A 24,791-nucleotide genomic window follows, 5' to 3' on the forward strand; every position below is an offset into this window, starting at 1 on the left:
GAGCCACCATAAACCATATTGGTTTAGTGCGAGGTGTCCCTGCCCATGGCAGGGGGGGTGGAACTAGGTGATCTTAAGGTACTTTCCAACCCTAGCTATTCTATGATTCTATGCTTCTATCAGCAGCAAAAGGAAGATAAGGGAAAATATGGGGCTGCTGCTGAATCAGATGGGTGTCCTGGTAACAGAAGACACAGAGAAGGTGGAATTATTGAATGCCTTCTTTGCCTCAGTCTTTACCACTAAGAATGGCTCTCAGGAGTCCCAGACCTGGGAGGTTAGAGATGAAGGCTGGAGAAAGGAAGTCTTCAGCCTGGTCATAAAGGTTTGGGTTAGGGATAGCCTAGACAGACTTAACACCAGACTTAATAGATCCATGGGCCCTGATGGGTTGCACCCATGGGTACTGAGGGAGCTGGGAGATGTTGCTCTGACACTCTCCATCATCTTTGAAAAAGCATGGAGAATGAGAGAGGTGCCCGATGACTGCAGGAAGGCAAATGTTACTCCCATTTTCAAAAACGGCAAGAAGGAGAACCTGGGAAACTACTGCTACTCAGCCTCACCTCCATCCCTGGAAAGGTGATGGGACAGGTCATTCCGGAGGTCATTACCACACATGTAGAAGAAAAGCAGGTCATCAGGAGTAGTCAGCATGTATTCACCAAGGGAAATCATGCTTGACCAATCTAATAGCCTTCTATGATGACATGTCAAGATGGGTAAATGAGGTGAGAGCAGTGGTTGTTATCTTCCTTGACTTCAGCAAGGCTTTTGGCACTGTCTTCCATAACCTCCTCATAGGTAAGCTTAGGAAATGTGGGTTAGATGAATGGATAGAGAGGTGGATCAAAAACTGACTGAATGGCAGAGTTCAGAGAGACATGATCAGCGGAGTAGCATCCAGTTGGAGGCCTGTAGTCAGTGGTCTTCCCCAGGGATCAGTACTGGGTTCAGTCTTATTCAACTTGCATATCAATGACAACAAAGATGAAGGGCTGGAGTCTACCCTGAGCAAGTTTGCTGATGATACAAAGCTGGGGGGTGTGGCTGATACACCTGAAACCTGTGCTGCCATTCAGCAGGACCTTGATAGGCCTGAGGAGGGAGGAGAGAAACCTAATGAGGGATACTGTGGCAGCCAGTTACCAGTAGGGTTCCCCAGGGCTCAGTTTTAGGGCCAGTGCTCTTCAATGCTTTTATAAATGTTCTGGACACAGGAATCATATGTACATTAAGGTTGCTGATGACACTAAACTAGGAAGAGCTGTGGAATCCCTCAAGGGCAGAGAGGCCTTACAGAGAGATTTGGATAGATTAGAGAGCTGGGCAATCACCAGCTGTATGAAATTTAGCAAGAATAAGTGCCAGATTCTGTACCTAGGATGAGGTAATACTGGCTATATGTACAAGTTGGGGGACTAGAGGCTGGAGAGAAGCCTCCTGGAAAGAGATCTAGGGCTTTGGGTTGATGGCAAGTTGAACATGAGTCAACAGTGTGCTCTGGCAGCCAAACGGGCCAGCCATGTCCTGGGGTGCATCAAACACAGCTGAGGGAGGTGAGTGCTCCACTCTACATCGCACTGGTGTGGTCCCACCTCAAGTACTGTGTGAAGTTTTGGGCATCTCAGTATAAGAAGGACATCAAACTATTAGAATGTGTCCAGAGGAGGGCAACCAAGATGGTGAAAGGTCTTGAGGGCAAGATTTGCAAGGAGTGGCTGAGGTCACTTGGTTTGTTCAGCTTGGAGAAGAGGCAGCTGAAGGGTGACCTCATCACAGTCTACAACTTCCTCAAGAGGGGCAGTGGAAGGGGAAGTGCTGATCTCTTCTTTCTGGTGACCAGTGATAGGGCATGAGAAAATTGACTGAAATCGTGTCAGGAGAAGTTCAGATTGGGCATTAGGACAAGGTTCTTCACTGAGAGAGTGCTCAGTCACTAGAACAGGCTCCTCAGGGAAGTGGTCATGGCACCAAGCCTGTCAGAGTTCAATAAGTGCCTGGATAACACTCTTAGTCATAATGGCTTAGGTAGTCCTGCAAGGAGCAGGGAAATAAACTCGATCCTTTTCGGTCCCTTCCAACTTGATTCTATGATTCTATGTAATTCAGTATTCCCATATGAAGCAAAAATATATCAGATAAGTGGCCTGAAAGAAATTATCTAGATTATTTTAAAAAATTTCCTTTAAAAAGTTATGTTAATAATATAGAAGCCTGCACAATGATTATTATACTTACTGTAAAAATTGTGCCAGCAATTCTTATATAACAGTCCTTTCTGCAGAAGCATCACTAATTTAAAATACTATCATCATGCAGTATTTTATAGTGAGTTTTTTAATATTAATAAAAATGAGATTCATCTTAATAGGGATGCTGCTCATCTTAAGCAAAGTAAGAATGTGGTAAACTTTAAAGTTTCAGTATGTTTAAATGACTCTTGTGTCTGAATTCCGATTCAGGTTTGGAAGTCCAGTCCAAGTATACTTGCTGTGCAGAGATCAGCAGGGCTCAAGAAGCAACATCAGAAGGCAGCCTCATCAGGCAGTGGTTCAGAAGAGGTGAATAACATCTAAGTTAGTAAATAAAAAGTAAACATGCATGTCTCAGTACCCCATGTGTTAGAATAAAATTATGTAGAGCTAAGTTCTGTTCTCTTAGGTGTATGCATGTTTAAAAAGTCTAGGTTTAGTCTATAAAAGTAATATTTATGTAACTGACAAGTTTATGAGGAACCGGGGGGGGGGGGGAATTTAGTTGCATGTTTTCAGGTGATTTGTGCCAAAATGATAGCAGTATAGATTAATATTCTTAGCTAGGTGTTCTGTGATGTATGGACAAAGTTTTCAAGTCATGTAGTATTGACTTTCATTGCATTTCTGCCTTCTGAGATGCATAAAGACAGTTAAAAATGCTAAAAGACTTTTCCACTATTGTCACTATATAAAGGTAGCTGCTGCAGTTTTCAAAAGCACTATATGGAGTTGAAAGATAGATTTTTATAACAGTTATAAACGAATGCTTGCATTTTAAGAACCATACTTCCATTTTAGAGATTTTTAAAACCTAAATCATGGGCTAAGCAAAAGTTGACTTTGTGCAGTAGAAATATCTTTAAAGGACAAAGAACTTAATCATATATAGTTAAAATATTAATAGCTGTTGCTAAGTACTCTTTTCCTGAAGACTATTTTTCAGCATAAAAATGATCCAACATTAATCTCTATGAGATTGGTTTTAGGAAAATAATTTTAAGAGGGTTCGTCAATTTATGGTGCTTTTTTTTGGGGGGGGGGAGGGGTGAGAGAAGAAACATACATGCTATTCTCAGAATTTTCTTAGTGATGTTTATGAGAGGATATGAAAAGTGAGAGAGCAGGAGATTTTATTAGGCTTTTGATAGGAACTTCATCTTGATTTATTGACTTGCAGCAGTATAAACTATGACTATATGTAGGCACAATTATTATATTTTAAGACAGGTTTTTTTTTTGTAGTGTTTTCTAGAGTTCTTATACGGTATATTCTTAGATGGAGAAATACAAACTCAACAGCAATCCTGATCTTATTCAATGTCAATGGGTACACTGAGGGGGATGAAGAGGATAAGACACGAAGAATAAGATTTCAGTTTGAAAGTGGGAGCTGAATTATCTTTTTAATAGTAAAAATACTTCATTGTTCTTCTTCATTCCGCAGGTTTCATCGAGCAGTGAAGATTCTGCAGATGACTCTTCCAGTGAAACCAAGAAGAAAAACCATAGAGAGTAAGATGTTTTTCATGAATAATATAATTTTTTGTTATGGCAACATAAGTCGGAATCCCATAGTTCATGGCAAATTTTTAAACACTTTAGAGGCACCACCCCCCCACCCCACCCCGCCATCAAATTATTACAGGTTTGACAGTAATAAACTGTTTTGGCTATTCAATAAATCAAAAAATTAAGTAAATTGTAATAAAGTTGAACTTGAGATGGTTTTAAGCTGTAGATTAAAAAGTTTGTGAAAAAGGTCATAGCTTCTCATTTGCAGTCACCTCTGTGTGTGTGGGTTGTTTGTGTTTGGTTTGGGGTTTGGGTTTGTTTGTTTTTTTTTATGAACGGTGTATAGGAATTCAATCATTCTCTCTTTTTTCTTCTTCAGTTAATTGAATCATCTCAATATTCAGGGTCGCCGCTATAATATCTTCAAGAAATGGGGGTGGGGTGGGGGGAGGCGGGCTTTGCTATGCAAAATAGTACTTCTCTAGTGATGAATTGTTATTCAGAGTTTTCTGTTACTTAAGAATGTGATTACACCTAATAACATACTCTGTTACAGGAAAGATATTCAAGTTTAGAATCTAGTAACCAAATAACCTCATATATCCAGTGATTCAATTTTGATTTATACCTATTTTGAACAAATATGTTTGCAGTTGTTATCTGACATACAGATCAGATTTATCTCTATATAACTTAGTACAGGATCCAAGCCCTAGAGTATGGTGTTTTATATGTTGTCTATATCTCCAAATAAATGCAGGTTGTGGATTTGCAGGGTGGGGGAGTTAGTTGTTTTGGGGTGGAGATTTTTTGTTTTTATTTGGGGGTGGGGGGTGTTGTTGTTTGGGTGGTTTTTAATTTACTGCTTGCAGAAAAATAATCTTTTAAGGAGAATGAAGATTCTATAGTATTTCCAAGACACACAGATGTATTGACCCTAATGAAAACGTAACTTCTAGGACCAATGCATATTTAAGTGAAAGAAGTATCATGGCAGTGATTCTTAGGCTTCCTGATCTGAAATTTAATGAAAATGTCTTTGAGTAATATTCCACCTTTGAAGGCCACTGTTTGAGCATCTTGGTCAAAGACCCCTAAACCTGATGATAGATGGTAGTAGATAATAGATGGTAATAGATTTAGTGACCTTTCAAGAATGCATGCCAGACCTTTCTCCCCCTTCCCCCCCCCAAGCTATTAAGATTAAATATCTCTGTAAAATCTGAGCTAAGTGACTGTTGATCAGTGAGTCCATCTTTCCTGCTGTAAAGTAGATCTCAACTAAGCAGGAGTCACGAGTGGTTTACTCATAGTATCTTTCATGGGTGTGAAGAACTGATTTGGAAGCTCAGTGGGGGCGTTGGGGAGTCAGTGCCTCTCAAACTGCTACGGTCCAAGTCATTCTCAAATCTGATTCTGTATTATTTTTGGTTCCTATGCTGAAGTTCCTAATTATTCAAATGAGGCACAGGGAACATAGAATCATAGAATAGTTAAGGTTGGAAAGTACCTTAAGATCATCTAGTTCCACCCCCCCTGCCATGGGCAGGGGCATCTCACACTAAACCATGTCGCCCAAGGCTCTGCCCAACCCGGCCTTGAACACTGTCAGGGATGGAGCATTCACAACTTCCTTGGGCAAACCATTCCAGTCCTTCACCAGCCTCATAGTAAAGACCTTCTTCCTTATATCTAATCAAAACTTCCCCTGTTTAAGTTTGAACCCGTTACCCCTTGTCCTATCACTACAGTCCCTAATGAAGAGTCCCTCCCCAGCAGTCTTATAGGCCCCCTTCAGATACTGGAAGGCTGCTGTGAGGTCTCCACGCAGCCTTCTCTTCTCCAGGCTGAACAGCCCCAATTTTCTCAGCCTGTCTTCATACGGGAGGTGCTCCAGTCCCTGATCATCCTCGTGGCCTCCCCTGGACTTGCTCCAACAGTTCCATGTCCTTCTTCTGTTGAGGACACCAGAACTGCACACAATACTCCAAGTGAGGTCTCACGAGAGCAGAGTAGAGGGGCAGGATCACCTCCTTCGACCTGCTGGTCACGCTCCTTTTGATGCGGCCCAGTATACGGCTGGCTTTCTGGGCTGCGAGCGCACACTGCCAGCTCATGTTAAGTTTCTCATCGACCAACCCCCCCAAGTCCTTCTCCGCAGGGCTGCTCTGAATCTCTTCTCCGCCCAACCTGTAGCTGTGCCTGGGATTGCTGCGACCCAGGTGTAGGACCTTGCACTTGGCACGGTTAAACTTCATAAGGCTGTCACTGGCCCACCTCACAAGCGTGTCAGGTTCCCTCTGGATGGCATTTCTTCCCTCCAGCGGATCACTCGAACCACACAGCTTGTTGTCATCGTCAAACTTACTGAGGGCACACTCAATCCCACTGTCCTTGTAGCCAACAAAGACGTTGAACAAGTCCGGTCCAACACTCATCCCTGAAGGACACCACTCGTTACTGGTCTCCATCTGGATGTCGAGCTATTGACCAGAACTCTTTGAGTGCGGCCATCCAGCCAGTTCTTTATCCACCAAGTTGTCCATCTATCAAATTGATGTCTCTCCAATTTAGAGACAAGGTTGTCATGTGGGAAAGTATCAAATGCTTTGCACAAGTCCAGGTAGATGACATCAACTGCTTTGCCCTTGTCCATCAGTTCTGTAGCCCCATCACAGAAGGCCTCCCAGTCAGTCAGGATTTCCCCTTAGTGAAGCCATGCTGGCTGTCACCAAGCACCTTGTTGATTTTCATGTGCCTTGGCATGCCTTCCAGGAGAATCTGCTCCAAGATTTTGCCAGGCACAGAGGTGAGACTGACTGGTCTGTAGTTCCCTGGGTCATCCATTTTCCCCTTCTTGAAAATGGGGGTTATATTTCCCTTTTTCCAGTCGTCAGGACCTTCGCTTGACTGCCATGATTTTTCAAATATGATGGCCAGTGGCTTAGCAACATTGTTCGCCAGCTCCTTCAGGACCTGCAGATGGATTTCATCAGGTCCCATGGACTTGTGCATATTCAGGTTCTTAAGACGGTCTTGAACCAGATCCTCTCCTACAGTGGGCCTAAGTTCTTCATTCTCACAGTCCCTGCGTCTGCCTTCCAAGACTTGGGTGGTGTGGTCAGAGCCTTCGCCAGTGAAGACTGAGGCACAGAAGTCATTAAAACTTCAACCTTCTCCAAATCCATTGTAGCCAGTTCTCCTGATAGCTTCTGGAGAGGGCCCATGTTGTCCCTAGTATGTGTTTTATTCACTACGTACCTATAGAATCCCTTCCTGTTATCTTTCACATCCCTAGCCAATTTTAATTCTAACTGGACCTTAGGTTTCCTAACCTGGTCCCTGGCTTCCCAGACAACATCCCTGTATTCTTCCCAGGCCGCCTGTCCTTGCTTCCACCTTTTATAAGCCTCTTTTTTCAATTGAATTTTCCTCAGGAGCTCCTTATCCATCCATGGAGGTCTCCTGGCCCTCCAGCCATACTTCCTTCTAGTCGGGACACAACACTCCTGAGCTTGTAACCATAACTATTAGAGAATTTTGAATTTGGCAAAATATGATGTTATGGGTTTTTTTTGACTTGAGCATTGGTGAGTTACTGTAAATATGTATCTTTCCAGCTAAAGTCTTGTTAAGGACTTCAGGTTTTATTGATGTCAGGTTAACTCCATTATTAAAGCTGTAATTTATACATAAATCCAATTTTTTTTGTGTTTGGTTTTGTTTTTTTTTACATCTACCTCTGGATAACAGAAAGCTTAATTCAACTCTCTTTGAATCCATTGGGTATTTTTACCTGTTATCCATTCATGATAAGTTTCTGTCTTTCCAGCTGAAATTGCTATTTTAACATTTTTATTTCCATGAAGAATGTTGAAATTAACACAGCAAACTTGTGGTGAATACTTGATTTAAAACCAAAACAAACAAGGAAAACCCCAAACCCTAATGTGAGTTACTATTTTGTCTCTCAATATGTACAGTGAAGACTGGCAAATGTCTGGCTCAGGGTCAGTATCAGGAACTGGTTCTGATTCTGAATCAGAGGAAGATAGAGAGAAAAGCAGTTGTGAAGACAGAGAATCTGTCTATGAGCCAAAAAACAAGGTCAAAAGCCAGAAACCTCCAAGCAGGTAAGAAGTCTTGCATGTTAGATAATCTGATACTATTTCTAATTCATAATCAAGTACTGTACAGGCAAATGAAAGATTAATGAATGAAATGAAAACCAAGGCACTGAGCAGTCATGAAATATTTATATTTAGTAACAAATACAGGCAGCAACTCTACTGTTGTGTTGTATCTTATTGTCTTCAAGAATTGAGCCAAAAAGCTGCAAAAAGATTGCAGGACAGAAAAAGAGGTATCTTGATTCATCAGATGATGATGACTATGACAAGAGAGTGTCTCGTCGCCAGGCAACAGTCAATGTTAGTTACAAAGAAGCTGAAGAAACCAAGACAGATTCTGATGACTTGTTGGAAGTTTGTGGAGAAGATGTCCTACAGCCTGAAGAAGATGAATTTGAAACTATAGAGAAGTTTATGGATAGTCGAATTGGCCGAAAAGGAGGTATTTTTTTATCAGTGTTCTTAAGATGCTGTAGTTCATTGTGGTACAATGTAAACAGCAGTTGTTCTCAGCTGTATGTAACCTGTGATGTTTGTAAAGAATAAGTTTAAAAATACTATAAAATAATCTTATTTTGGTTTTCATACTCATAAGCATGTTTCTTTTGTAAGCCCTATAAAGTAAAACATAGAACTTAAGTAACTAATGGAAAAAGTAAAAATTAATTAGAATATAGCTCCATATTGCATAAATGCATGCCATACTGTTAAATCACTATTTGTACTGTTTATTGATACCTGATAGGTATAAACTGCATGCAGAGGGGTGGAGAAAAAGTGGACTGGATAGGACAGCTAGCCAGTAGCCTGAATGCTGAAGTTGGGAAGTCTGAACCATTGAGATCGTGATTTCAGTTACTCCTGTACAAATAGTTACAATACAGTGCAGTGGATGGTGGAATCTAAAATTTCAGTGGTGTGTTTGCATGTGCACTTCTAAAAGTAATTTTATAAATGAGAGTGGGGTTGTTACGTAGGGGGTTTTGGAGGGTGGAATTTGGAGGTCAGGGGAGGTGATTCTGCCCATCTGCTCTGCTCTAGTGGGACCCCACCTGGAGTACTGTGTGAAGTCCTCAGTACAGGAAAGACATGGACCTGTTGGAGATCAGAGGGATGGAACACCTCTCCTATGGAGACAGACTGAGAGAGCTGGGTTTATTTAGCCTGGAGAGGGCTCCAGGGAAACCTTATTGTGGCCTTTCAGTACTTAAAAGGGGCCTGTAAGAAAGATGGGGAGAAACTTTTCAGCAGGGCCTAGTGCAGTAGGATGAGGGGTGATGGTTTTAAACTAAAAGAGGGGAGATTCAGGCTGGATGTGAGGAAAAAAGTCTTCATAATGAGGGTGGTAAAATATTGGAACAGGCTGGTGGATGCCCCATCCCTGGAGACATTCAAGGTCAGGCTGGATATGGTTCTGGGCAGCCTGATCTAGTTGAAGATGTCCTTGCTCATTGCAGGGGGGTTGGACTAGATGACCTTTGAAGGTCCCTTCCAGCACAGAAAATTCTATGATTCTATGTTTCCAGCATCTGGTGGGTTGCAGTGTCCTGCTTATGTGGGTTTGTTTTATTAGCCTGCAAATTAGGGTTCTGATTATAGAAAACTTGGGATTACTCATACTTCAGAACTGCTTTTCTCCATTAATTATACCTGATCTCTAGAGTTTCTGACCTATCTCAGAGCTTGCACTCTCTTTCCTCTCAACTTTCTTTTCCCATACTGTCTTAAATTCCAGTGTATTCTTACTCTAGCCCCTTACTCCAATGCAGTGTCACCATTGTGTTAAAAGTCTTCTGGAATAGATTTCTTATATTATGCATGCCCAGATGTTGTTACTGCTTGTGCAGTCCTTTGCTATTGCCATGCTCTGTTGCTATATCTGTCCCCTGCATCTGGTTGGGTCTACTTCCTTATTTGGCTCTCCTCACAGAAATGAGCCTGTTTCCTGCTGCTAGTCTGCCTCAGCTGTAATACTGACTGTATTTTATTAAAAATTGCCTCAAATAAGAGTTCAAATAAGGAGGGGGGGGGGGGAAGTAGGGAAGTAGTAAAATGAGCTTAGGAAGAAATAGTTCAATAGCAGCTCATCCCAATGAGCTGCTATTGATGGGCAAAAATGCCCAAATGGGAAAGTCTGGAGCAAGGAGGATGCACCTTTGGTGGAAGAGGATCGGGCCAGGGAATACTTAAACAAACTGGACATACGTAAGTCCATGCGCCCAGATGGGATGCACCCATGAGTGCTGAGGGAGCTGGCAGCTGTAATTGTGAGACCACTCTCAATAATCTTTGATTGATAATGGCAACTGGGAGAAGTGTCTGAAGACTGGAGGAAAGCAAATGTCATAGTATCATGGTTTGGGTTGGAAGGGACCTTAAAAGGTCATCTAGTCCAACCCTCCCCCCCCCCAATGAACAGGGACGTCATCAACTAGATCAGGTTGCTTAATGCCCCATCCAACCTTGAATGTTTCCAGGGATGGGGCATCTACAACACCTCTGTGCACCCTGTGCCAGTGTTTCACCACCCTCAGCTGCTTGCTCAGTCCCTGTCAGTGGGATGGGGGAGAGAATAATAAAAGTGACAACACTCGTGGGTTGAGATAAAGACATTTTAATACGTAAAGAAAAAGCCACACAAGCAAGCATCGGCAGCCAGGTGTTCAGCCTTCTTCAGAAAAGCAGGGCTGCTCTCAACCCATTCATGCCTCAGCCTGTATTGATATTGGGGATTGCCCCATCCCTGGTGCAGGACTTTGCACTTGGCCTTGTGAACCTCATGAGGTTCACATGGACCCACTCCTTGAGCTTGCCAAGTTTCCTCTGGATGGCATCGCTTCCTTCAAGCAATCAACTGCACCACTTGGCTTGGCGTCATTTGCAAACTTGATGAGGGTGCACTTGATCCCACTGTCTATGTCACTGATGAAGATATTCAACAGTTCTGGTCACACTACGGACCCCTGAGGGATGCCACTCATCACTGATCTCCATCAGAACATTGAGCTGTTAGCCACTACTCTCTGGATGCAACCATCCAACAAAATCCTTATCTACCAACCAGTCCATCCATCAAATTTTTCCCTCTCCAACTGGAGAGAAGGATGTTGTGGGGGACCATGTCAAAGGCCTTACAGTTAGCTCTTCCCTTGTCCACTGATGTAGTCACTCCATCATAGAAGGCCACTAGGTTGGTCAGGCAGGACTTGCCTTTGGTGAAGCCATGCTGGCTGTCTCAAGTCACCTCCCTGTCCTCCACGTGCCCTAACATAGCTTCTAGGAGGATCTGTTCCACGATCTTCCCAGGCACAAAGGTGAAGATGACAGGTTGGTAGTCCACAGGGTCCTCCTTTCTACCCTTTTTAAAAATGGATGCAGTGTTTCCCTTTTTCCAGTCACCAGGGACTTCTCCTGATGGCCATGACTTTTCAAATATCATGAAGAGTGGTTTGGCAACTACATTTCCTCAGGACTCTGGGATGCATCTTGTCAGGTTGCATAGACCTATATATGCTCAGGTTCCTCAGGTCATCTTGAATCTGATCTTCTCTTACAGTGGGAGGGACTCTGTAGTCCCTGTCTTGCGAGGTGTAGGAAGAGAGGTTGCCAGAGAAGACATAGGCAAAAAAGTTGCTGAATACCTCAGCCTTCTCCTCGTCTGTTATTACCAGTTTGCATGTCATTTCTGTCTGCAAGAAGGAGGACCCAGAGATCTACTGGCTAGCCATCCTCACCTCAATCCCTTAGAAGTTGATGGAGCAGCTAATCCTGGAAATTATTTCCAGGCACATGAAAGACAAGAAGGTCATTAGGAGTAGCCAGCATGGCTTCACCAAGAGGAAATCATGTTTGACCAACTTGATAACCTTCTGCGATGAAGTGACTGGTTTTGTAGATGAGGGGAGAGCAGTGGATATAGTCAAACTGGTCTTAAGGAAGGCCTTTGACACTCTTCCATAAGTTTGTCATGGACAAGCTCTTGATTTATGGGCTGGATAAGCAGAGAGTGAGGCGGGTTGAAAACTGGCTGAACAGCTGGACCCAGAGGGTGGTGATCAGCAGTGCAAAGTTTAGTTGGAGGCCAGTAACTACTGGTGTACCCAAGGGGTACATACTGGGTCCAGTCCTTTGCAACATCTTCATCAATGGGCTGGATGACAGGGCAGAGTGTGCCTTCTGCATGTTTGCAGATTGACACCAAATTGGGAGGAGTGGCTGGTATGCCAGAGGGTGGTGCTGTCATCCAGAGGGACCTTGACAGGTTGGGGAAATGGCCTGAAAGGAACCTTATGAAGTTCAACAAGGGAAAATACCAGGTCCTGCACCTGGGGAGAACAACCCCATGCAGTACATGCTGTGGGGCCAAACATATGGAAAGCAGCTTTGCAGAAGGAAGTCGTGAGGTTCCTGGTAGACACCACATTGAACATGAGCCAGTAATGTGCCCTTGATACAAAGAAGGCTAATGGTATCCTGGGCTGCATTAGGCAAAGTATTGCCAACAGGTCGAGGAAGGTGATCTTTCCCTTCTGCTTACTGCTGGGGAGGCTGCATCTGGAATGTTATGTCCAGTATTGGGCTCCCCGGTACAAGAGACTGATGGCACTACTGGAGAGAGTCCAACAAAGGGCCACAAAGATGATCAAGGGACTGGAACATCTCTCCTATGAGGAAAAGCTGAGAGAGGTGGGACAGAGAAGAGAAGGCTCAGGGAGAAGAGCTCATTAATGTATATAAATACCTGAAGGGAGGGTTCAAAGAAGACAGAGCCAGGCTCTTTCCATTGGTGTCCAGTGACAGGACAAAAGGCAGTGGGCACAAACTGAAACACAGGAGGTTCCATCTGAACATAGGGAAAGACTTTTTTTGACCATGAGGGTGACTAAGCACTGGAATAGTTTGTCCAAAGAGGTGGTGGCGTTTCCTTCCCTGGAGATATTCAAGAGCCATCTGGACATGGTCCTGGGCAACTGGCTCTAGGTGAACTTGTTTGAGCATGGAGGTTGGAGCATATGAGCTCCAGAGGTCCTGTCCAACCTCAATCATTCTTCGATTCTGTGAATTGGATTTATAGAATGCATAGTAATGATTGAATAGTGTTTCAAGTCTCAAGGCTGATTAAGCACAATGTCAAATATCTGTTTTATTCTCATATAGCAAAGATGACAGCAAGCGGTGTTAGTGGAGCATTCTCTGTGAATCACTAGAAAAACTAGGAACGCTAAGAAAATTATCATTAAATGAGATACTATAGGTTAGATGCAGAGTGTTTTGGTTTGTTGTTTTTTTTTTAATCTCATTGTGCATGTGTTAATATAGCTACATCATAATTCTTCAAATAAGAGGAATAACATAAGAGCTGTAGATATAATTTGTCAAGTTACATGCTCATATAAGATTGTCACAAATTGCTTTCTGTGGTATGTTTTTTACTGATTAATTTATGGCAGTGCACACTTATTCAAGCCTTATGGTGTGATTTCTTTACCAGCCACTGGTGCTGCAACCACCATCTATGCTGTTGAGGCAGATGGTGACCCAAATACTGGGTTTGAAAAGTCAAAGGAGCTAGGAGAAGTACAGTATCTTATTAAATGGAAAGGTTGGTCACACATCCATAATACTTGGGAAACTGAAGAAACACTAAAGCAACAAAATGTTAAAGGAATGAAGAAACTGGACAACTATAAGAAAAAGGATCTGGAAACAAAACGCTGGTGAGTATTTTTATAACTACTTCCGCACTCCTTATTTTTTGTAATATAGATGTTTTATTGTGGGTTTGTGAGTTCTATCGCCTCTTTGTGAAGGCATAGTTTCAAGTGCCTATGCAACAGGAAGACAAGAGCTGTAAGATTCTGATCATAGAAACTTTACTTGAGCAAGTGAGAATGCTCACACATCTTGTAAAATGAGGCCTTTAAGGAAGCAGCTTCTGCACCTAGATTTTAATGTGTCTGTTAAAAATGAAGTTTTAACAGGATGGGTGGCGGGTTTTCTGGTTTTGTTTTAAATCTTACCTTTTACTAATTGTGCCATTGATTGATTGCATTTTGATCAGAGGTCTTCAGGAATTGCTGCAGAGATTAAAAAAAGAAATCAGAAATGCTTAAAGCACTCAAAACATTACAGCATTTAGTTTTCTTGGCTCAAACTTCTGTTAAAGCCTCAGAACCAAGAAGTCAAATAAATCCTTACGTTTTAGTGCTGTGTTTTAGGATTCCATTTTATTAGTATGTTTAATATAATCTATGAATAGTGGGCTTTTTAGTGATTCCTACTTATATGATAGATTTTTACAGTGAGCCATCAGTGATGTTCTGTGAAAATGCCATGTGAAAAACACTACTCAGTGTTGAGAATAGATATTGTAAATTAACTGTATGACTAGTACAAGGTGTAGCTGATAGCAGTGTCTTTTGATAAGCTTTCTCACTCATCAGTGATGAGGTACCTAGGCCAGATACAGGAATTTCAGAGTTGTGCCTTCTTCAAAGAAGCTCTTTAAGCAGCATTCCTATGGTGCTTATGTTCAGAGCTTTAAAATTGCCAGATTTTCTTAGTTTTAGAGATACACAATGTAATAAGTGCTACAAATAAATTCCCATTTCAGGCTGAAAAATGCTTCTCCAGAAGATGTGGAATATTATAACTGCCAGCAGGAACTTACAGATGATCTACATAAACAATATCAAATAGTGGAAAGGATAATTGGTATGTGACAAACTTCCAGATGGAAAAGTGTTGAGAATATTACAAGTTTATTGCTTGCATGTTGTTAAGAAATTTAGGTTATTAATATCCCTAACAACTTAGGGCAAAACAAAATCTCTGATGAAAAGAAAAGTTGTCATACTGTCTTTGCTGTGAAACTAGTTCATGTTGTCTTATCACCTAAAATGAGAGCTTTCTTAAAATACAGAAGGAAAATATTGATCTGGTATCTCTGATGCATTTCTGCAGCTCATTCAAATCAGAAATCAGAAGCTGGTTATCCAGATTACTATTGCAAATGGCAGGGTCTGCCTTACTCAGAATGTAGCTGGGAAGATGGTGCTCTCATTGCCAAAAAATTTCAGGCGTGTATTGATGAGTATTTTAGCAGAAATCTATCCAAGACTACTCCATTTAAGGACTGCAAGGTGAGTGTGTAATTTCAATGGATTTATGCAGTTGCAATAATAATAAAAAAAAAAGTTTGACATATTTTATGTATTAAAAAAGATGTACGATATAAAATATTTTTCAGATGTTGTCCAGAACAGTAATAATGATAGCTATAGTTATATTTGTTGCAAATATCATTATTAATAGTCTTTTTAGATATTTGTTCCCTGCTTATTTTATTGCCATTAACAGGTAGAATTGTTTAGTACCTCAATTTGTTTTAAAACTGACCTTTGTGAATGAGTTCATGTCAGTTCTGTTGTGGAATTTAGATTGGCAGCCAAGCTAATTTTAGCTTGCTAATGGGTTAATATTGTTATATAGTCTAGTTGTGATTAATAAAGTCTAGACTTGGTGACCAAACAGATTTCTACTGCTGCTTTGTTTCTATAAGACATGTTGCGTAACTTCACTTAGTAGTAGGAATGATGTTCAATTTGCTTTTGACAGATTCTAAAACAGAGGCCGAGGTTTGTTGCACTAAAGAAGCAACCGTCTTATATTGGAGGACATGAGAGTTTAGAATTAAGAGATTATCAGTTAAATGGACTGAACTGGCTTGCTCATTCATGGTGCAAGTAAGTATAGTCTTCAATTAGTCTTGCTGTTTTTAACTTGAAAGCATTTATAAATTTGTTTGTTTGTTTGTTTGTTTGTTTTTAGAGGGAATAGTTGTATTCTTGCAGATGAAATGGGTCTGGGTAAAACAATACAAACAATTTCTTTTCTGAACTACCTGTTTCACGAACACCAACTGTATGGGCCTTTCTTGCTAGTCGTGCCACTTTCTACCTTGACATCTTGGCAAAGAGAGATTCAAACTTGGGCTCCTCAGATGAATGCTGTTGTTTACTTAGGAGATATAACTAGCAGAAATATGGTGAGTATTTCTTTATATCATTGAAAAAGATTAGTGGTAAACAAGGCATACTTCATGTTCCTGTATTATGCTAATCTCCAATATTTTGATTAGGAATGAGCAAATACTCATTTCAAACATTGTATGTGTTAAAAATGCAAATTAAAAACATAAATTTTGAGCTGATATAAATGTATGTGAAAAATTTCATTCCTGCTTAATAATAAAAAGAATTAAAAATGCGACCTTGCATTTGAAAATAAATTGTCTTTTGTCATGTGATTATTTAGGTGCATAAAATAAATATTTAATCCAGACAGGCAATCTTAATTTGTTTTCTGAAAGGAGGAATGTAAGTAACCTTATCCATTAAAGGTTGAAAAAAAAAAGCAACCCCCCCAAAAAAAAACCCCAAAAAACCTAACTAAACAAAAATCAACAAACACCCCACCACCACTGTTGAATAACTTTTTTTTTAAAGCTTCATGTGTTGTGTTCCTTTTTTGTGATAAGAGTCTTATATGTCACTTAACATCTATATTGCTGTAGTACCTGAAGTCATCCCGATCAATAAGACCATTTTTCTCTACCTTATAGTTCACTTGATTTTTCTTGTAGATAAGAACTCATGAATGGATGCATCCACAGACAAAACGATTAAAATTTAATATACTTCTAACAACTTATGAAATTTTGCTGAAGGATAAGGTAATCACACATCTTCAGGGAGATAATTTGTAGAATGTAAAACTCCTTTAGAGTTGGCACATATTTGGGTTCTGGGCCATTAAATGGATGGGGAGTATGACAACTTTACTCTTGGAAATATGACAGTGATGTTTTCTTTAAGCACTTCTAGATTCATGTATATATGGTGAGGCTTTCTGCCCCCCCCCCCCCCCATCAAGTGGGTTAAACTTTTTTTTTTCAGTTTGCTTGAGCTTCACATTGCTGTAATTTCTTTGCATCTCAAAATCTCTACTCTGTTAGGCCATCACCCTGGAACTGAAAAATCAAACCAATCCCTAGCCCCAAACACCTGTGATTCACAGTTCTGAAATCCCATGTTTTATCTTTGTATTTGCGTGTGCAGTATTATTTATATTACTACTCTCTTCATGATAGTAGCACATAGAGTTATTGTTAATCCTAACAGCATATGAAAATTTTAATTTAAAAGGTTGCTTGTTGGCTTTCTATTTCATTTGTTCATACATGCTGGAAAGAAGATAGTTAATAGTGGATTTTTAACATTTTTTTTCTTTTGTCAATTGGAAATGTATAGATCAGTTTTTTGCCTACCTCCTCCCCCACAAGTATAAACATGGGATGCCTGCATAGCCTTTTGTTGAATCTAGCAAACATAAAAACCGTAATTAATACTAAAAACATGTGTCCATTCATTATTAAAATAAAAGGAGTGATGGTGTATATATAACCTCATGTAAAATGTCAGAAACTGCATAATATATTAACTTGTATAATGTTTCCCCCCCACCCCCAATTTCTTTAAGTCATTCCTTGGTGGTCTGCATTGGGTATTTATAGGAGTTGACGAAGCTCATCGTTTAAAAAATGATGATTCCCTTCTGTATAAGACTTTAATAGACTTTAAGTCTAATCATCGTCTTCTTATTACTGGAACCCCTCTACAAAACTCCCTCAGAGAGCTTTGGTCTTTGCTGCACTTCATCATGCCAGAAAAGTAAGGAACGTGAAATTTTTTTGTGTGTGTGGTCAAGTTTCTTACAGTGGAATATTGTAGTGATTGGATAATCTGTTAACAGAGATAAAGAATTGCATTGTGAAATAGTTTAAATATTTTATATAAAATAATTGAACACATTTTTCATTCTGCTCCTGATAATTTTGTTGGTAGCTGTTTTAGCAGTCCAAAAAAAAAAAAAAAGGATTGATGCATGACTCAAACCTGAAAAGACGTTTCATCTTAATCTAAAAGGAAACTCACATGGATTTACTCTAGGGAAATAGAATGGGGCTGGGAATGTCTTCTTTTCTTAGTACCATGAGTGAAAACAAGATTGCACTACACTGTCCGTATCCAAGTATCCAGTAGTTCAGTCAGGCAGTGAATTTGCCCTTATAGTTTGCATAGTATAGGTTTATTGTATTGATGTTACTCTACACTGACCTCTGTTTATATCCGAGATAAATAAGATCACATGTTCCTTTTGGATAGCTTGTAAATACATAGCACTGTAGTTCCAATTAGATTTGGAGTTATGCGTTGCATTCACTTCTTCAGAACCTTACAAGCAAGGCCACTAAACCTGTTGTCTGGCACCTATTCTTTATTTGATCGCAAAGTCCATTGTCTTAGTCTGTTAGCACATGGCAGAGAATAATTACATTTTATCTAGTCCATAAAAGCTGCAAAAGGTATGCGGTCCGTTCTCTTGCACTTCCTCCAGCTATGCAACTAATTTTTCATGCTGATCTTTAGAAATATAATGGAATTTCTGCAACCTTCTACCATGCAGAAAAGTATAATGTTGGGTTTTCGCTGCAGAAGTTAAAATCCAGTAGTTTGTTTTGAATATTCATTCTGCAAAATTTTGGAAATTTCCATTCTCTTATTTGCATGCAAAATATTTGGAATTTCTTGTGAGATGCAAATTCACAAACTTATTAAATAAAACGGGTGTGGGGAAGAAGTCCGTATGTGTTTGTGCACATGTGGTATATTTATGGTCTTTGTGTGTCTATGATGTTCATGGTATGTCACTATTTTACCTTTATTCTTTCTTATGTTGAAGGTTTTCTTCCTGGGAAGATTTTGAAGAGGAGCATGGCAAAGGGAGAGAGTTTGGTTATGCAAGTCTTCACAAAGAACTTGAACCATTTCTACTCAGAAGAGTTAAAAAAGATGTAGAAAAATCTTTACCTGCCAAGGTTGAACAGATTTTGAGGATGGAAATGAGTGCATTACAGAAGCAATATTACAAGTAAGTAATGACACTTTTTAATTCCTGCAATTTTAATGATATATCTATATGAAAATTTCTGAAGTGTAATAGTTCTCATAATGCAATTTGAACTGGTATTTTGAGAGCTTACATCCTTCCTATTTCCACAAATGGTTAGAAATTACTTTCATTGCACATTCTATATCATAGGTGGATTTTAACCAGGAATTATAAAGCCCTGAGTAAAGGTTCAAAAGGCAGTACCTCAGGATTTTTGAACATCATGATGGAACTCAAGAAGTGTTGTAACCATTGCTACCTCATTAAACCACCAGGTGATAATGAATTCTGTAATAAACAGGAGGCCTTACAGGTAATACCTTAAAAAAAAACCTTTTACTATGCATGCAGTAATATAATTGATGCGGTTTATAACAACATAAATGTTTCTAAAGATCAGGTTTTTTTTTCTGTGACCTTTGAAGTTCATAATTTAAATACTTTCTAAAAACTACTAGATTGAAATCACAAGTTGTCGCTGCACAAGCTATTTTATATTATAAAGTGCTTATCAAAGCTAAAGGATGTTTCATTTGTAACTTGGCACACTAACTACTTAAATTTGTAGCTAAACTCATCAGAAGTGTTCAGAAATTATTGCTAATAATTGCATACTTGTAACAATTATTTCCTTGTCTCATCTGAATAATCTTTGTTAGCTCCAGTTATGAATGATACATCCTTCTTATTTCTGGCATAAAGAATAAAAGCACCTAACTCCAAATTTTTTTATTCCCCAAAATTCTATCCTGAGCCTCTTCAGCTAAAGAGGCCTAATATTGCCAACATTAAATTCAGCGTGCACATGAGTTTCTCTTCTAGTTGTTCCCGCTGGAGCTGAGAAGAGTTAACATTGTAACCTAGGTAAAGCCTGTTGCCCTCTACAAACAAGATTGCTCTCACTTTTATCTTGCCTAAGGAACCTGACTGATTAGGCATTGTTTAAAATTACTTAGCAGGTCAAGTAGCAGTGCTTATTTCTGTTCAAAAGAAAGGAAGTGAGGAGCAAGTAGTACTAAGGTAGTCAGGTAGTCTGTTGTTGTTTATTTGTTAGAAAAGAACTTGAGTCTACACTGTAACTGCTCTAACTCGTAGCACACTATATTTACTTAACATTTTAATGAAATGTTAAGATGCGGTTTTATGAGCCAGAACTGAGAAATGCATTTATTTGAAAAACATGCTAGTCAGTACTCCTGTTGATTTCACTTAGAGTGCTCAGTGCTTTTATGAGTTTTTACAAGATTAGGACTGACTAAATACTTATTAAACTTTCATGTCCCGTTAATGAATGTCTAACCATCTGCAGTGTATGTTAGTGTTGAGGTGAACTTATTTTGCAGTACACATTTTATTGTCTTGTAGCATTTAATACGTAGCAGTGGGAAACTAATCCTTCTTGACAAGCTACTGATTCGTCTACGAGAACGTGGCAACAGAGTACTGATTTTCTCTCAGATGGTGAGAATGCTAGACATCCTAGCGGAGTATTTGAAGTATCGTCAGTTTCCCTTTCAGGTAAGAATTTTGCTGGTAGTCGCCAAGAAGCCTTGATCATTACCACTTTATCTTAAGTGTCCTTTTTGAAGGAAGATTTATGAAAATTTTATTTTATGTATAGGAAAAGACTGGCAATTACTCTATGCTAAATAGTATTTTGAAACAAAACTGATGAATTAGAAAGATTGTTGCATTACTCTTATTCCCCCCCTCCCCCCATTTTGGCAATTGAGATTTCAAGTTGCTCCAGTTAGAATATAGTAGTAGTTCCTTTTTAATTATGTTATTCAATATCTTTAGAGACTTGACGGATCAATAAAAGGAGAATTGAGGAAACAAGCCCTGGATCATTTTAATGCAGAAGGATCAGAGGTATGGTATTAGTGGGTGTGCTGTTTTTTTTTAATCTACTCAGCTTTAATTTTTTTCCCCAAGAAATATAACATATATTACACAAAACCTGAATATAGAATAAAGTGAGGGATGTATTGCATTGAAATTCTATTTCTGTTGCCTAGACTATAAGGTTTACAACTCTTAGCAAGCAAACAGAAAAACCCACAACCAAAAAAAAAAAAATCAACCAAAACTAAGAGGAGGTTAAATAGGAAACACGGAATTTATGAAAATGGTGTGTAACTAATATAAATACATAGTTGGTTTTTGGTTGTTTTTTTTTAGATTTTTGTCAATGCTCTTTATCAAAGTAATTTTAAGTACTGTATAAAAATGGAATAATTGAATTTATTTTGTTGTGTAGGACTTAATCCTTCAATTTTTATAGGAGCATGAAACTTTTGCACAAGCTTTTGACATTGAAACCCTACTTAGGCAATGGGCAGAATTGCGATGTGTATATCTTTGCATGAAGAAAAGCTATCTTTATTAGCTTAAAAGAGCTAATCTGGCTTCTGTTATCTTAATTTTTTACCTGTTATTTCCTTGCCCCGGAAGAAACTGAAAAACTGATTTCTAGCCATTGTTTGTATACCACTTAAGATTCCTATTTTATTTAGGCTTCCTACTATGGAAGCCATTCCATACCTTTGATAATCTTAGGTCTTTTGTCCTGCACTGACACGGTTTTTCAGCAATAGGAGCATAGCATTTGTCAGTTGCTGCTGAGCTTATGTTTCTGCTATGGAGGAAGAACTTAATTTCATAACATAAATATCAGGTATTTGTTAAATACAAAATTTGGTTCTATTTTAAATATCTAGTCTAGACATCATTGCCTTTTTCTGGAATCCTTGTAGTTGTACTGTACAGTTTTTTAAGATGAAGGGGGGATCCAAACTTCACACTGTATTAAAGAATAGAGGCAAATGATGGAGTTGTGCAGCAATAAAATTATTTCCTGTTATATTCTCTATTTATTTCCTAATAATCAATAAAAAGCCATCTTTTTTTTTTCTTTTTTTTTTTCTATTACTGATCTACAATATTAATGACAGTATCAATGACAACTCCAAGGACTTATTCCTAAGCAGTAATGGCTTGCTATTAACTTTTGCTGTATTTAAAACTCAAATTTATTTTCTATTTCACTATTTAATTTCATATGCTTTTTTATTGCCTGTCACATAAGATACTTCTGTAGTCCTTTTTAGTTGTCCCTGAATAACTCCGTATCATCTGCAGACTTTGTCACCCCATTGCTCATGCTCATCTCATTTTCATATTGTTTATGAATATGTTGAAGAGCACTGACCCCTTCAGAACACCTAATTTTCTCTTAACAAAAAAGCAGAGAGACTTGAGCACACATAAGGCTTAACAACAAGGGGGGTTGTATTTCTGGCCAGTGTTTTGCTTGGGTTTTTTCTCCCCAAGTGGCTTTTGCTCATCTTAGGATGCTGCTTCCATTAAACCACAGAGAAGTCAGTAATTGATATCAGTTTGCTTTATACTTATACTGGGTCTGGCTGGGCTGGAGTTAATTGTCTTTATAGCAGCTTGTATGGTGCTGTGGTTTAGTTTTGTGACAGAGCAATATTAATAACACACCAGTGTGTTAGCTGTTGCTGGACAGCGTTTGCATAGTGTCAAGGCCTTCTCACTCTCCCCCCAGTGAATAGATTGCGCAGTACACAAAAGGTTGGGAGGGGACATAACCAGGCAGATGACCCGAACTAAGCAAAGAGATATTCCATGTGAAGGTCCTCAAATGCGTCCAGAGGAGGGCAACAAAGCTGGTGGAAGGGCTGGAAGGCATGTCCTATGAGGGGTGGCTAAGGGCTCTGGGTTTGTCTAGTTTGGAGAAAAGGAGGCTGAGGGGCGACCTCATTGCTCTTTACAGCTTCCTGAGGAGGGGAATTGGAGAAGGAGGTGTTGATCTCTTCCTGGTATCCTGTGACAGAACATGTGGGAATGGTTCAAAGCTGCATCAAGGGGAGGTTCAGACATGACATTAGGAAGTAGGAAGCATTTCTTTACTGAGAGGGTGGTCAAACACTGGAATAGGCTTCCTAGAGAGATAGTTGATGCCCCAAGCCTGTCAGTTTTTAAGAGGCATTTGGACAATGCCCTTCATAACATACTTTAACTTTTGGTCCACCCTGAAGTGGTCAGGCAGTTGGATTACATGATTGATGTAGGTTCCTTCCAGCTGAAATAATCTAGTCTATTCTATTCTAATAGCGATCTACTGGCTCTAGCCATGACAAGCACCTTATTGTATTACAAGTCTAACAAATATTTATGACATACTTAAAGAATTGTATGAGTTCATAGTCTGCTTTAGAGAGCATATAATAAAGAAGTGTCATATTGGTTCCTTGAAGAATATTACAGCTTATATATATAAAGCTATTTATTGTTTTATAATTTCAGGACTTCTGCTTTTTGCTGTCTACCAGAGCTGGAGGATTAGGTATAAATTTGGCATCTGCTGACACTGTAGTAATATTTGATTCTGACTGGAATCCACAGAATGATCTGCAAGCACAGGCTAGAGCTCATAGGATTGGACAGAAGAAACAGGTATGCAGATTTGTCTTTTAAACTCCAAACTTAAAGGAAGATTTCATATGGTAGCCATAAGCTGTCTGTCTGGGCGATTGCAGTCCTCATGTATTTTGAAAATAACTAATATTTGCCAAGAATTTCTAAAAAACTTTTAATAATGCTAATTTGCCTTTAAAAAGAATTGGCCAGCCCCAGGTTCAATCTGTGCATGAGATGAATCATGAGTTTCAAGCTCTTGCCCTAGAATCTCGGGGAATAAGAGAGGTAATTATTGACAGCTGAAAATCCAGTTGGTTGGAAATGTTGATAAAAATTAAGAAGTCTTAAATAATATGATGTGAATCAAAGGTCTTCTCTTAAGACCAAATTGATTTCTCAGGCAGCTGAAGATTTCTGTTCTAAGGTGAAGATAAACTAAGTACTTTGAAGAACGCTGGGATGGTTGTTCACTGGATCTGCTGCGGTACTGTGTCAGTCTGATTTTATAACTGATACTCTTGGGGAAGTGACAGGGTAATTTATTTGAAAGTTTGTGCAGTTCTGTGAAATGGGACATGTTCTCAGTGTCACTGTATCTAAGCTAGTGAAACAACTGCTTACTACCTCTGAGGAGCCAGAGACTGGGATTTGAAAAAGGTCTGACTTCAGAAAAGGTACAGCTGGCATACGCTAGCAGAAATGTGTGGTTATTTACTGGTAATTTTGCTGCTAATTACTCCTTAAAAGAAGATTTTTAACCAGGGTGAAGACTGCTATTATATAATTTAGCTATAGGGAAGAAGGACTTATTCGTTTGGTTTCTTTGTTGTGTTTTGCTTGGTTTGGGTTTTTTTTATAAAGCCGGTCTACTCGGAGGGATCAGGGAGGATGACTTGGCTCCTTCAAATGCAGTTCCGGGAACTGTTGAGAAAGTAATCAACGTGCATTAGGGTTACTTGCCCTGACAGGACATGGTAATGAAATAAATTCACATTGAACATTTTAGATTGGATATAAGGAAGGAGTTCTTTACTGTAAGGGTGGTGAGGCACTGGAATGGCTTGCCCAGGGAAGTTGTGAATGCTCCATCCCTGGCAGTGTTCAAAGCCAGGTTGAACAGAGCCTTGGGTGACATGGTTTAGTGTGAGGTGTCCCTGCCCATGGCAGGGGAGTTGGAACTAGATGATCTTAAGGTCCTTTCCAACCCTAATTATTCTATGATTCTATATGGAGAGATTGCACAGTGGCCATAGGATATGGATGGGTAGGGAGAAGAGTTGTGGACTTGTCCCATGTTCATTTGCATCATGTCATTCTAGAAAATAGCTGCTGTATTTGAGGCGCATCCATTTTACTTAAATACTTCATAGTTCTCTTTGGGTTTCTTTCTTGCAAAAGACTTCAAATAGTAATCAGTTATAACACATTTCCT

General features: G+C 39.5%; 1 protein-coding gene across 8 annotated transcripts in view; it reads left to right on the forward strand.

Annotated features, from left to right (window-relative positions):
* Nucleotides 1–24,791, forward strand: part of LOC130593773 (chromodomain-helicase-DNA-binding protein 1-like) — a 72,278-nt gene that overhangs the window by 36,635 nt on the left and 10,852 nt on the right. For 7 of the 8 annotated variants that reach the window (XR_008970870.1, XM_057399142.1, XM_057399148.1 and 4 more), the window contains exons 4-19: nt 2,466–2,564; nt 3,703–3,770; nt 7,754–7,903; nt 8,089–8,342; nt 13,392–13,617; nt 14,514–14,614; nt 14,864–15,042; nt 15,518–15,645; nt 15,731–15,947; nt 16,545–16,634; nt 17,441–17,631; nt 18,704–18,892; nt 19,064–19,226; nt 20,279–20,431; nt 20,714–20,785; nt 23,246–23,395. Coding sequence is in view for 7 of the 8 variants with exons in the window: in XM_057399142.1 (XP_057255125.1) it covers nt 2,466–2,564; nt 3,703–3,770; nt 7,754–7,903; nt 8,089–8,342; nt 13,392–13,617; nt 14,514–14,614; nt 14,864–15,042; nt 15,518–15,645; nt 15,731–15,947; nt 16,545–16,634; nt 17,441–17,631; nt 18,704–18,892; nt 19,064–19,226; nt 20,279–20,431; nt 20,714–20,785; nt 23,246–23,395 (2,430 nt within the window). In the remaining variant the exon portion in view is untranslated. The remainder of the gene's footprint in view (nt 1–2,465; nt 2,565–3,702; nt 3,771–7,753; nt 7,904–8,088; nt 8,343–13,391; nt 13,618–14,513; nt 14,615–14,863; nt 15,043–15,517; nt 15,646–15,730; nt 15,948–16,544; nt 16,635–17,440; nt 17,632–18,703; nt 18,893–19,063; nt 19,227–20,278; nt 20,432–20,713; nt 20,786–23,245; nt 23,396–24,791) is intronic. The other variant, XM_057399149.1, reaches the window with a different exon arrangement.

The sequence above is a fragment of the Pezoporus wallicus genome, unplaced genomic scaffold (genome assembly GCF_028554395.1).
Source record: "Pezoporus wallicus isolate ANWC-B61680 ecotype Strahan unplaced genomic scaffold, APGP_CSIRO_Pwel_v1 contig_4492, whole genome shotgun sequence".
NCBI lineage: Eukaryota > Metazoa > Chordata > Aves > Psittaciformes > Psittacidae > Pezoporus > Pezoporus wallicus.